Raw genomic sequence first — 12,885 nt, forward strand, 5'->3', positions numbered from 1 at the left:
CTTGGGGGTGGCAGAGACCCTCCCCAGAGCTGCCCTCCTGATTAATTTCTTAATTGAGAATCAGAGCTAAATTACGCTAAATGTGCCAAATTAATGGTGCTCCTGGCTCCAGTGAGGGGCAGGGGGGGTGAGCACGCGTTAGCGGTGCTTTCGGCTCAGATGGGGTAATCTCAGCCTCACGTGTCCCCGCTTGTGGGCACAAAATGCTCTTTCTCCTTCCATATTGCAGAGATCCATCTCAAAATGTTTCTAAGCGTTGGTGGGAGCAACAACCCTTTTCACAGCTAGATCTCATGGATATTGTATAATGCAGTGCCATCTAAAGGCAAGTGTTCGCAGGTCCTTCAGCCAGCAGGAGATGACCTGTGATTTGGGAAATATGGGGATTGTTCCCTGCCAGAAGTGGCAGATACAGCAGCGGTTAATGGGGAAAAGGGAGATTTCTGGCCTGTGCTCAGAACACCCCAAACTTCTGCCTTGAGCAACGCCCCAAATTTAAACTCGACTCTTTTTGTGGACGATATCAATGCTGATATTTGGAACTGAGCCTCCAGCCTCGCCTCTCTGGGCAATGGGTTGGTAATTGCTGTGTTGAGCTAAGGCTGGGGGCTTGGAGCACAGGCTTTAAAGCTGTCGGAAATCCTGGTCCTCGCCACAAACACCCTGAAGGAGCGGGTACAGACGGAGGCATATGGCCAGCTGCTGTTCTCAGCATGCCTTTGCAGAAAGCCATGAACTAATTTTCAAGACCGTGCAAGAAAGTGTGTGGGTTTTATGACCCTTATTAAAATCGGCTTCTAGCTGTAAAATCCTCTCGGTCTTAATTGCTTTTAAAAAGCCCCGTTAGTGCTCGCCTGCATGCTTTGGCATCTGTACAATCCTTAAACATCTCCTGGTCCCGCTGAGATGATTTCCCTGCCTGGTGTATTGCGCAGGGGCTGAAGCAAGACGGGGTGCTCCTGCACGGGAAGTGTGAGTGGTTGCATTTGAAATGAGCTGAGTGATGGGGATTAAGGAGAAAATAAAGCAGGGGCCGTGGGGGAGGCTGGGGTGGGAGCTTTGGCAGCAGCATTTATCCGCTGGCACTAATGTTTTATCCTTTACTGAGGGGATGCTGTGGGTTTCTCCTGGTGAAGGGTGGACGGCTGTGCAGCGGGATAGTTAAAATCAGTCTGAGCTTCGGTTCCCCCCCGGGAGACCTCCGCAGTTAATCACTTTTGGTAATAAAGGGCCGCAATTAGCAGCCGCAGGGATGGAGCCGATGCGGGGAGCCCCAGGCGGGCAGGGTACCGCGGAGGCCTCGCCATAGAGTGCGGCGGCGCGGGCGGCCGCGAGAGGGCCTCTCCTTCCCTACTTCTCGGTGGTACCGCTGGTTTCCGGACAGCCGTGGCGGCAACCGCGTGCCGCCATTGGCTGCCGATGCGGGGGCGGGGCCGTGCAGAGCTGTGGGGCGGGGTTATGCTAAGCGTCGCGCTCTCCCGCCTCGCGATTGGTCGGCGGGGAGGAGGGGCGGGGCACCCGGCAGCAGCAGCGGCGGCGGCGGCGGCGGCCGGGATGGGACCGGGCGGCGCGTGCTGGAGGGGCGGTGGCGTCCCGGGCGGTGAGGGGCGGGGCCTGGTGGCGTCACGGGGTCAACCGGCACCGGGGGGGGGGGGGGGGGGGGGAGGAACACGTCTCCCGGGAACGGGGGGGGGGAACGGGGACCGGGGGCACCGGCGCTGCGGGAACCGGGACCGGCGGGCCCGTGCTGCAGCCCTGGGGGACCGAGGGACGCGGGGCCGGGGGGGACACACCATGCCCTGCGCTCCGGGGCGAGAGTGCTGGGGGCCCGGTGCTCCTCCGACGGGGACCGGCACGGGGTCCGGGTCTGGGTCCGGGACCCCCCGGTGCACGGGGCCGGGGGCGTCTCCGGTACGGTGCTTTCTAGGGCCCTTCTCCGGAGCGGTTGACAGCCTCTCCGCCACCACCGGCGCCGGCCCAGCCGTAAGCGCCAAGGCCGCAGGCTTGGCCGAGCGCGGGGGCCGCCGGCCTTGACCTCGACCTCGAGGCGTTTCCGCCTCAAATCTCTTCGGGGAGACGCGCCGCCGGGCCCGGTACATAAACCCCGGCCTTCCTCCGCCGCCCGGCTGCCCGCGATGGCCGGTGTCGGGGGACGAGCCCCTCTGGGTCGGTACCGGGCTGGAGGGAAGGGCTATGGCCGGGCCTGGGAGTTAACACCTCGTGCGGCATCACGTCCTCTCTGTCCTTCACGCCTCCAGGTTTCAAGCGATGGCTGTCCTCGTCCGCCCCGGCTCCTCGCGTCTGCGTGGTGGGCAGCGGGCCCGCGGGGTTTTACACGGCTCAGCACGTCCTCAAGGTACCGGGGTGGGATTTGGGGGTGGGTGAGGGCAGGGACCTGCTCGCTGAGGGAGGCATCGCCGTGCTGCCTGGCTCGAAGGGGGTTGGGGAGTGGTTTTGTGGGCTCCCGGCCCGGATCCAGCCAAGCCGGTGTCGTCGGGGGGCTGCGTGGGGCAGCCCAGACCCCACGGAGTCCTCCTGGGCCCCTTTGCCTGGGGTAGGTATTGCTGCCATCGTCCCTGCCCTGCCCCTGGGCCCTGCAGGCCGGACCCAGGCCTGGCCAGGTTGCTGCGAGTTCAGCCCAAGTGATTTTTCTAGAATCAAATAAGCAGCAGAGATCTGCCTCGCTCAGAGCTGTTGTCACCCAACAGGGGCGACATTAACTCTGCGTTAAAGGGAACGTGCAGGACCTGCTCTCCTGCTTCCTCCTCCCCCAGCTGAATTAAGGCACACGGGTGATCCTTTACCCGGTGTCTGTAAACGTTAGTGCTTTGGGCAGTCAAATCTCTGTCAGGAAATGAGGCCCAAGCACAGAACTGGGCTGCTGGCACCGACCAGAGATGCAGCAGCTTAACCCTGTCATTAAACTGTGCTGTGTTGTCTCCGGTACGTGTTGGAAAATAGCTGTTTCTAAGCCTCAGGGACAAATTTCAGGGCTGCTTAATCTCCGGGAAGAGGCTGGCTCAAAATACAAGATAACAAAAGCCTTGCAGCAAAACATCTGTCTAAAGCTCTGACCCTGAGGTGACTCAGCTCCAGGGGATCTCAGGACACGGGCACCTCTGTGGAGGGCTGGCAGACAGCCTGGCAGGTCCACCAGCACCCAGGGTGCTGCGCTGGGTGCTCCCCAGCCAGTGTGGGGGCTCTTCCATCAGCCCCCCGGGTACGGGATAGCCACCGGTTTAGTGCGGAAGAGGAGCTGTGGGGTGGGTAGCAGGATGGAGCCCCCCACGAGATGTACTTGATGGTGGTTGGGGTCACGCTCGCTGCTATGCCTCACGATCTGGGCTGTCAGTAACAGGTACAGCATCATCCTGTGCATGGAAGAGCCTGGAAGAGACTGTTTCTGGCTACGGGATCGTGGTGCAACTCTCCCTCCTACTCCGTATTTCCCCCAGCAGCAGGCGAGCGTTGCATGTCCCTCCTGAGCTGCTGGGCTCATGTGGCCTTTCTGTCCTCATCCCTTAACCGCGACTTTCTTCTCCTGCAGCACCACGGCGGGGCCCGAGTGGACATCTATGAGAAGCTGCCTGTTCCCTTCGGGCTCGTCCGTTTTGGGGTGGCCCCAGACCACCCCGAAGTGAAGGTTGGTGCTCGCCTCCTCCCCTTGCCGTTGCGGTTGAACACGATGATGGTGGTGGGTGCAGGCGAGGCAGTTGCCGTCCTTTGTGGTGCCTCAAGGCTCGCTGTGGTGTGGAGTTGTCACACTGGAGAGGTCCAAATGTCCTCCTTGTCCGTGCTGAGACCCAGCAAGGCCACGGCTAGGTGATATGGGATGTCTGGCATTAGGGCTCTGGACAGCGGGTCAAAAACAGGGGCTTGTGATGGGAAGTGCTGCTCCCGGTGCTGGTCAGACTGGCCTAGAGCAAGACCAAGGAGCACAGATGGGTTTCTTTGTACCAGGAAACTTTAAGCTGGCAGGATCTTGCCCGCTCGCTGCAGTTGTTTGCCTCTGCTCCGTTCGTACCCATTCTGGTACGAATGTGTACCCTGGGAACACACAGATCTGCTGTTAGGAGTGATGGAGTTGGGCTGTAGGTGCACATCTGGGCAAAGAGAAGGTAAACCAAGGAGCTCTTTGAAATCAACCATTTTCCTTTGCCTCGTAATGGGCATGAATTGTACCCAGGGGTATCTGCTGTGTCTGAACTGGGGTGAAGGTAGTTGGAGTGGCAGGACGCAGGAGATCCAGACACAGCAATATCTTGAGATGGTTTCCTTTAATCCTTGGAGATCATCAGACCAAAATGCCTGGATCCCTTTGAGCTGAGAGATGAGGAGTGGACATAACAGATGTGGGTTTTGGGCAGCTTCCGCCGTACAGTGGTATCCGTCCTGTTACCAGGCTGAGTCTGGCTGGAGCTGAAGGGGAAAAAGTGGTTGTTTTGCTGTGTAGCCCTGATTGCTCAGAGGAAAAGGCTTTGGGCGCCATCCTGCCCTGCGTCCTCTCTTGATGAAGTGGGTTTCAGAAAGGGTTGAGATGAGAGGCTGAGATGAGAGGCTGGCAGAGGGGGTCTGGCAGGCAGCACTCTCAATGGAAGGGGTTGTTTCGTGGGACTCCCTTGCAAGCCTCACCTCTGGGAAGGAGTTTTCTCTTATAGCAGGGTTTACTCAGAGGGGCCGAAGGTATTGAAAGTGACCTGTCCTCCCCAGGCGGATGCAAAAGATGGATTTTCCTTTCCACAAAGGGTGGTGGAAAGAGTGCCAAGTCACAGCTGTGCTTATCTCCCTGTGAATTATCTGCGGCTGTTGTTAGATAAGAGTCTCAGAATAACTGACTCAGAGAGGGGGAGAAGCATCTCAAGGCTGCGGGGGACGGGAACGAGGACCTCCTGTCAGCAGCAGGCCTTGGCCCCGGCTGTGGCTTGGACATAACTCCCCGGCGCTTGTTTGATCTTGGCAGAATGTGATCAATGCCTTCACGCAGACGGCGCGCTCGGAACGCTGTGCCTACTACGGAAACGTCACCGTGGGGAGGGATGTCACGGTGGCAGAGCTGCAGCAGGCTTACCACGCCGTGGTGCTGGTGGGTACCGTGCCTCACAGCCAGGGCTGCCTTAGCTCCCCAGAAGTCATGGGGAAGGTCTGCAGGGTTATTGCCCACTGGGGTCTCAGGAAGAGGGTTCGGGCAAGGTGTTTCTGGGTGCCTTATTACCGTGGCAAACTCTCCCCAGCTCAAATGCTACAAGGCTTGTCTGAAGCCTTGGAGGGAGCATGTGCTAGAGCATGGCATCAAATGCAGCTCTCTGAAATCCCGCTGTAAGGGGCAGCGGTTGAGGAACCTCTTCCCTGTGATGGCCAGTACCTGTTTCAGCCTGATACGGATTTGTCCCTCCTGTTCAGTCCTTAGCTTGTCATGCTCTGCCTTGGCCCAAGGAGGTCAAGTTGTTTGGCTCCGGAGCCCGGGGGATGAGGTGGATGAAGCCCCCGTGCTCAGGCTGTGTTTAGTCCTTCCATTGAGTATCCTGGCCCCCGGGAAGGATTGGTAGCCGTGCAGTGTCCCTGGCAGCAGCTGGAAGGGGACATTTGTGTTTTGGTATCAAACCCTGCACACAGTGACATCTCTGACTGTGTCTGCTCCCTCCTCAAGAGTTACGGTGCTGAAGATAACCGGGTCCTGGGGATCCCAGGGGAGAACCTTTCCGGCGTTTATTCGGCCCGAGCGTTCGTGGGCTGGTACAATGGGCTGCCTGAGAACCGGGACGTGAGTACAGCAGTGTGTTTCCCTGCCCTTCCTCCCCATCCTGCATCCGAACGCAGGCATTCAGCTCTAGATTAAGTCCTGAAAGGCCTGCAATTGGAAAAGATTAGCAGGCACCACGTTAAATCCTTCTTAGATGGTAGAAATGTGAACAATTTGCACATCAGTGAGAGCGGATTAGCTGGCTCTCTAGGTTGGCGGCACATTTTGGCTGGGCCAGATGGGAACCTGGGTGGAGTGATGCTCTGCTTTGGCCTGAGGAGGTTTTTTGGCCAAAAGAGCTCCTGCTCCCGAGTTGCCATCACAGGAAGAGAGGGAGAGGCATCGGTTGGGGTGCCCAGAGTGGCTGTGTTGCTGTGTCTGCTTGGGGAGGAGGCTGGTGTGGAGTTTCCCCATCTGCACCACCTCTTTTTGGGGAAAAGAGGGGTGGAAGGGAATTTGGGTGTTGGGAACAGGTCCGAGGGGGCGGGCATCATGGAGGCCAGGTGGATTTGCTCACGGATGGGTCGGTCTTTCCCCGCAGCTGAAGCCCGACCTGAGCTGTGAGACGGCGCTGATTCTGGGTCATGGCAATGTGGCGCTGGATATTGCCCGGATCCTCCTGTCCCCACTGCATCTCCTCAGGGTGAGTCACAGGGGTACTCCGTGCCACGAAGGCAGCTTGGGGCCCAAATTCACTCCCTGCTGGTTGGGTGCTGGTTCCTGCCCATCTCGGCAAAAATCTCAGACTCTCCTGTATTTGGGATCTTTCCCCAGGGAAGGCTGTTGCCTCTCGGGTGCACCCTGTGGATTCACAGTCCATAGGGAGTGATCCAAGGCTGTGGCCATGCCTTGGGTAACGCTGCAGAGCTCTCTGGATTGCTGCTGCCTCCTGGGCTGCTGGTACCTAAAAAGTTGGCAATTGAGCTTCATCCCTTCCTTTCCTATGAGAAGCAAAGGAGGAGCTGCTTGTCCTTTTCCACCACCAAACTAGAAGCTTCTCCTGTTGGAATTTTTTTTTTTTTCTACTGTAGTTGAGGGCAGCAGCCTGATTTCTGCTGGTAGCACTGGGCACACTGGTGGCTGGTCCAAGCTGGTGGACCTCTCCTCCTGATGCCGTGCTTCCTTATAGACAGCTGGGAGCTGGTCTGCACCAGCTGTTCCATACAGCTGCTGCCCCAGATGTTGGCAGCAAAGGCTCTCCCTCCTGGAGAAATGCCATGAGGTTTGTTACAGCTGTGCAGCAACTTCCTGTATTAGTATCTAAATTAAATAAAAAAAAAAAAAACCCAAACTTGGAGATACTGCTAACCAGTGGCTAAAGCCAGCTGGGAAGCAGTGCTGCAAAGGACATGGCACTGGAAATGAGTGCCCGAGTGTGCAGGCAGTGTCCTGTTAAGAATATTGGTCTGGAATGGTTTATCCTGGTCTCCCTCCCATCATGTCTTCTCTGGAAAAGATCTTCTTGCGATCTAGATACATGCACGTGACCAAAACAGAGCATAGGGTTGCTGCAAGATGCCAGCCATCAGTCAAGCCCTGCCGAGCCGATGCTTGTGTTTGTGCTCGGAGTTGCCCTGGGCGGGCAGGCAGTGATTTGAGCTGTGACTTGCGGTGGGTTTCACTCAAATGCCTGTATATCCTGAGCTGGGAAGTCACCCAACAGCATCTGCAGGCACCCCAAAATCGAGATGACTGGAAGGCTTTGCTCTGTTAGCCCCAAGGTTAACCTGCTTGGGTAGATCCCCCAAGGCAATCTCGCGGGGTGCTGGCTTGTTACCTTTAGTGCATTATGGCCTCGGAAAGTACATTCAGTGATGAGGGACCAGCTGTGCAAATAGCTCTGTGCAAAGGGAGATGACTTGTTTTCCATCCTCGCCCAGGCTCTCTGCATGCACAGCCTGCATTTCTCCTGGTTTTTCACCTTCAGAGGCTGTGCCTTCCCCCCAGCTCCCTCCAGATCTGCCCTCGTCCCACTCTCCTGTCTCTGTCTTGCAGAAGACAGACATCACTGACAGCTCCCTGGCAGCTCTCGCCTGCAGCAAGGTGAAGCGTGTCTGGCTGGTTGGGAGGAGGGGACCTCTCCAAGTTGCTTTCACTATCAAGGTAAGGCTGGGGGTGCTGGAGGGCAGCCGTGTTTCCTAGCCTTGAGGCCCAGGCTATCCATTGCTGGTGGGGAGAGGTGGTCTAGGGATGGGTGGGGAACCCAGGCTGCTGAGGGAAGAGGGCCTGGGGCTGTTGGACAACCTCTGTGCGCTGGAGGTAACATCTTCCTCCCTGCAATTCCCAGGAGCTGCGGGAGATGATAAACCTGCCTGGTGCCAGACCTGTCCTGAACCCTGCTGACTTCACAGGCCTTGAAAATACTATTAAAGGTGAGGGAAATGTGCCATGCTCTTCCAGACAGGGACTCACCTTGACAGGCAAGCATCCAGGAGTGATCTGGAGATGCTCAGAATATGCATCAGAGAAACTCTTTGCCCTATGCTTAATGCGTGGTGTGTGAAAGCCAGGTGACCATGATGTGGCTCGTCCTCAGAGTGCTAGGAGGCCACAAAGACAAGGGAACAGCCTGTTTTTGTGTTTGTGCAGTCACTTTGCTGCTTGGGTGTGATGCTTTTACTCTCTGAGTGATGAGGGCAGGAGATCTGGGAGGGCTGGGGGAGCCTTGCAGGAGAGATCCCAAGGCTGTTGATTTAAGAGCTTCCTGCAGACCTAAAAAGAAAACACTGAGTTCAAGGGTGTCCAGAGACTTGCTCTTCTCCACAGGCTGCTGCCTCTGAACACCAGCAAGACAGCGAAATCACGGGCTTTGATTTGTGTGTCCCACTGGCCTCAAGCCTCAGGAGCTCTCCTGGTCACTTTGACTTGTAGTTTGTCATCTCAAAGGCGTTGGACTCCCATCAGCATGACAAACTCCAGATGGACACACATACCACTGAAACTGCCTTGACATGACCTCGGCTCAGCGCCATGTCCCAAGGGGGTTTTGCTGAGGTTCCTGTTCTGCAGATCTTTCTTTCTTCCTAGATGCCCCCAGGCCCAGGAAGCGACTGACTGAGCTACTGATTAAAACAGCCCTAGAGAAGCCTGGGGAGAAGATGATGGAGGCGCAGGCAGCAGCAGCGCAGGCAGCAGCCCCCCGGGAGTGGGGGCTGAAGTTCCAGCGCAGCCCCCAGGAGGTGCTGCCCACCGCTGATGGGAGGCGGGCGAGGGGCATCCGCATGGCCCTGACCCGCCTGGAGGTACGGGCTCGTGGCAGGGCGGGTATGGCTCTAAGCAGGGCTGCAGGGATGGAGCAGGACACTGCTGCATCCCTGCAGCCCTTAGGAATCTCTCCAAAGACAGCTTTGTGTTCCCTGGCTGGTTGGAGTGGCCGCTGGCAGGCTCTTGGGGAAGCTGGTACCACTGACAAGAGGCTTTCACCTTCTAAAGGGAGCTCCTTCCATGTTGCTACTGCTGCAGAAAGGACTTTAGCAAATACCTAGGGAGCAAAGATGCCAAAGGAGACCGGAGGAAGCTGCTGCTCTGCATCTGGTGACTGTCTGGTGCTCAGTAGCCTCTTCCTCCCTCTCTCAGGGTTTGGGTGACTCTGCTAAAGCTGTCCCCACTGGAGACACGGAGGAGCTGGAGTGCGGGCTGGTACTCAGCAGCATTGGCTACCGGAGCCTGCCCCTGGACCCGGCAGTACCCTTCGACACCCAGCGCGGCGTTATCCCCAACAGCTCAGGCAGAGTGGAGGGTGTTCCAGGTCTGTATCCACCGGGATGTGTGTGGGATGCGTGTTGAGCACAGCGGGTCAGTTGGGGGCTTTGGGGTGGGAAGCTCCGTTCACTAAAGGCACTGATACAAGGCGGTCGCGTGCCTCAGTCAGAGAGTGGAAACTGAGGAAACGAGCTGCCTCTGTCAGGCGTTAAGAACTGGCCCGTCCTCAGCTTGCGTTAAGGGTGTCTGGTTTTGCAGCAAACAGCGCTGAAGATTATGGTGGTTTTACTGGGCCTTGGAGTCTGTTAGTGAAGCAATCAATACAGCCCATACAGCTGCTTAGTGCTGGTCTGCAGGTACACAAATTCCTGTGACAGCACCGTCGAAGGGCCTCGCTCTGTTCCCACCGCAGGGGTGGATTCTTCCACCGCTCGCAGCTTGATGTGACGCCCGGGGACAGGGCAAGGACTTGCAGCCAGGAGGGTCCACAGCCACGTGCTGGACCGAGCCTGGCTGCTCTGTGTGCCCGGGCAGGTCTGTACTGCAGCGGGTGGGTGAAGAGAGGACCCACGGGCGTGATCATCACCACCATGAACGACAGCTTTGACACTGCCCAGTCTGTGCTGGAGGATCTCCAGCTGGGCGTGCTGGACGTGTCCACCTCCAGAGAAGGCTTTGGGGCCGTGGAGAGCATCCTGCACAGCCGAGGTCAGTGCTGGGGGGGTGTGAGCTGCTGTAGCAGTCAGCATGAAAGTATGATGCAGCCAAACTCCTGCCGGATCGTATCCGGGGGCAGTGAGTCCTGCGAGCCGCTTTTGGGAGCAGAGTCTGAACCATGGAAATGTGTTGTGCTGCTGTCATTTCATTGCTCCAAAGCCCAGGGAGAGCGGGACTTGAATTCCCTCAAAGTCGGTGTCATTGCTAAGGTTAATGACCACTTTTGGGGAAGGGCCATTAAAAGCAGCACGGACCTTGGGTAAAATGTCACTGTCAGCTGCCTAGACAGCAAGCTATTGCTCTTGAGTGGTTTTCCTAGTAATCCTTCCAGGCAAGTTGGGGGAAAGATTAAAATGCCCAAGAGAGTAATTTGCTGTTGCTGTGTTTAAAGGCATTCAATTAAAGTGTGTGTGTTTTGCCTCTTAACTGTCTGAGGTATTGCAGTGAACTGGAAGCATTTTGTCCCCTAAGGTGGTGCCGTGCTTGCCATTGTTACGGCTTGCAAAGGTCTGACTGATCTGAGTCAACTGGAACCTGCCATCCCTCTCCTCACGGTGTTAGAAATTATTATTCCTTCGTGAGGCTGAAGTCTGACGCCGTGTTGGAAAAGGGCAGGGTTTGCTGGCACATCACGTCCCTGCTAACGGGGGAGGTGAGGCTGAACTCATTTTGACTTGGTTAAGTTCTCTCTCCCATCTCTCGCCGTCACCCCAGGGGTCCGTCCTGTTTCATTCTCGGACTGGGAGAAGATAGATGCTGCTGAAGTGGCAAGAGGCAAAGCTGCCGGCAAACCCCGGGAGAAGATAGTGGATCCTCAGGAGATGCTGCGGCTGATCGGTCACTAAAGCAGCAGCAATGGGAACATGGTGCTGGTCCAGCTGGTAATGCCAGTGGGTTACAGGCAGGGCCCAGGAGCACAGGGCTTGTGCCCGGGGCTAGTGGCCGCTCTGGGGAGGTGTGTGACACTTGAGCCTCTCTAGTAACGATGAACTCTTGAGTTCCCGAAGTGAATGTCTCAAAACATCTGAGGCTGCTGGCTGGCCCCACATCTTTGCAGCTGGCTGCCACTCCTGGGGGCGATTCTTGTCATTCGTGTCCTTTGAGCATTAATGAATCGGCTGGCACAGGTGAGGGGAGATGTGCACCTGGCAGGAGTCCTGGCCACACACTTTTCCCCATGGCAAGCCACACAGAGAAACTTTGTTGTGTCTTGCTGCCTCCCCTTTAAGCCACAAGCTTTGTTGCCTTGTCATTCGTGCCCGAGCAGGCTTCTTTTCATAATAATTGTTTTTTAAATAAACCCTTCCAGGAAAGCCAAATTGGACCTGCTGCTTGAGTCTGGCTTCTTTGTCTGTGACTGCCTTAATCTCGGAGCAGCCAGCCGAGCACTGCGTCTCCTGCAACATGTCCCAAGGCAAGGCAGCTCCTCTCGTGCAGGGAGGGACTGTTTGCTTGTTGTGAGCTCTAAACAAACAGACAAGGGCATTAATTTGCTTTCTGCCTCCCACAGTTAAACACCGGCAGAGCCTGGGTCCTAGCTTGTGGGGTGGACTGGGATAACAAGTGTGTAATTGCCTTGTTCCAGATCATGAGGGATCCGGTGTTTGTTGGTACCTGCCAGCGCTGACTGGTGCAAGCAATGCCTTGAGCCCTTTCACTTAATTCACTGGTGGGGATTTTTTTTGGCCTGTGTGTTTTGAAGCTTATTAAATGCTTCTTTTAGCCCAAATTGACTACGGTGATGGTGTCAGGTTTTAAGCCAGATTACAAGCCGTGAGCCATAATCTCCTCTTTATCCGTGGCGCAGGGGCCGCGTCAGCGTGGCCCCCTCCCCTGGCTGTCCTGCCACCCACGCTGTCCCCGACCTCCTGTGCTCCCCGCGGGAGCACTGCAGGATTGCAACCGCTCCTCTCTGACCTGTGTAAATGGTGACAATGGCAGTTGCTGGTGACTGTGTGTTAGAAACAAATTAGGCTCCGTGATGGAGGCAGAGGGTAAATCAAGCCAGGGCAGCCGGTGGGGGTTTGTCTCGGGTCCACGCTCAACCTCCATCTCTGCCGAGCCCTCTCCCATGGTAGAGGGCTTGTCTACTGGGCACTGTACTCCCACCCCATCTCTGGTCCAGCCTTAGGGAAGGGAGATCTTTGGCTTCTCTCTTTTTTCCTTTTTTCCCTCCTTCCTTTTCTATTTAAATCTCATTTGCAAGCTCATTAAGAAACTCAGGAAATGTGATACTGGGAACTCGTACGCAAACGAGCAATAAAGCTTTTGTCGAACAGCTGCTTGTGTGATGTGGCTCTTGTTACGTCTCGCGGCTGATGCAGTCCTAATGCTGAACTCTTGAGCGGGAGATTACATCAGCTCTGGGTTCGGAGGTGAAGAAGAGCTTTGGAAAGGGGGGTGTGGAGGCGAGGGGGTCGCGCTCCGGGCAGGGAGCAGCCGTTTCGGTAGGTAGCCGAGCCAGAAACGTGACAGTGAAGGGGTTGTTGTGGCTGCATCAAATCTGCAGGTATCAGGAAGAGATAAGCCAGCTCTTCCCCAGGGTTTTCTTCCACATCGCCTTGAATGTTGATGTCAGGGTGTTTTTGTAGCCATGAGGCAGGCCACCGTGCTTGCGGTGAGCACAGCAAATGGCTGTTCCCAAACTGGTGGTGCTTCAGGGTAGTTTTGGGGCTGTGATAACGGAGGAAGGGGAGCATCTTTCCTTGCTGAGCCCAGTATCCTTG

At 56.5% G+C, this 12,885-nt stretch overlaps 1 protein-coding gene across 3 annotated transcripts; it reads left to right on the forward strand.

The window, feature by feature from the left end:
- Nucleotides 1-1,526: 1,526 nt before the first annotated feature.
- FDXR (ferredoxin reductase) lies at nucleotides 1,527-12,437 on the forward strand. 3 transcript variants are annotated; one of them, XM_030013067.2, is made up of 12 exons: nucleotides 1,708-2,166; nucleotides 2,259-2,356; nucleotides 3,548-3,643; nucleotides 4,961-5,083; nucleotides 5,648-5,761; nucleotides 6,282-6,383; nucleotides 7,736-7,843; nucleotides 8,028-8,112; nucleotides 8,768-8,982; nucleotides 9,317-9,488; nucleotides 9,977-10,150; nucleotides 10,874-12,437. In XM_030013067.2, the coding sequence occupies exons 1-12, from the start codon at nucleotides 2,136-2,138 to the stop codon at nucleotides 11,002-11,004; spliced, it is 1,449 nt and encodes a 482-aa protein (XP_029868927.1). In that variant the 5' UTR covers nucleotides 1,708-2,135; the 3' UTR covers nucleotides 11,005-12,437. The 3 variants fall into 3 exon arrangements, with proteins under 3 accessions (XP_029868929.1, XP_029868928.1, XP_029868927.1); XM_030013069.1 differs by lacking the exons at nucleotides 1,708-2,166; nucleotides 10,874-12,437 and adding an exon at nucleotides 1,527-1,600 and having other exon boundaries at nucleotides 9,855-10,142; XM_030013068.1 differs by lacking the exons at nucleotides 1,708-2,166; nucleotides 10,874-12,437 and adding an exon at nucleotides 1,527-1,600 and having other exon boundaries at nucleotides 9,317-10,142.
- Nucleotides 12,438-12,885: the final 448 nt, after the last annotated feature.

Source organism: Aquila chrysaetos, chromosome 5, assembly GCF_900496995.4.
Source record: "Aquila chrysaetos chrysaetos chromosome 5, bAquChr1.4, whole genome shotgun sequence".
Classification (NCBI taxonomy): Eukaryota; Metazoa; Chordata; class Aves; order Accipitriformes; family Accipitridae; genus Aquila; species Aquila chrysaetos.

What these genes read in the sequence shown, in the direction of transcription:
- FDXR (XM_030013067.2), top strand. Translation starts at nt 2,136, where the DNA reads ATGGCCGGTGTCGGGGGACGAGCCCCTCTGG. An exon ending in GGCTGCCTGAGAACCGGGAC is followed by an intron (nt 5,762 to 6,281) that starts GTGAGTACAGCA and finishes CTTTCCCCGCAG; the next exon opens with CTGAAGCCCGACCTGAGCTG. An exon ending in CCCCACTGCATCTCCTCAGG is followed by an intron (nt 6,384 to 7,735) that starts GTGAGTCACAGG and finishes TCTGTCTTGCAG; the next exon opens with AAGACAGACATCACTGACAG.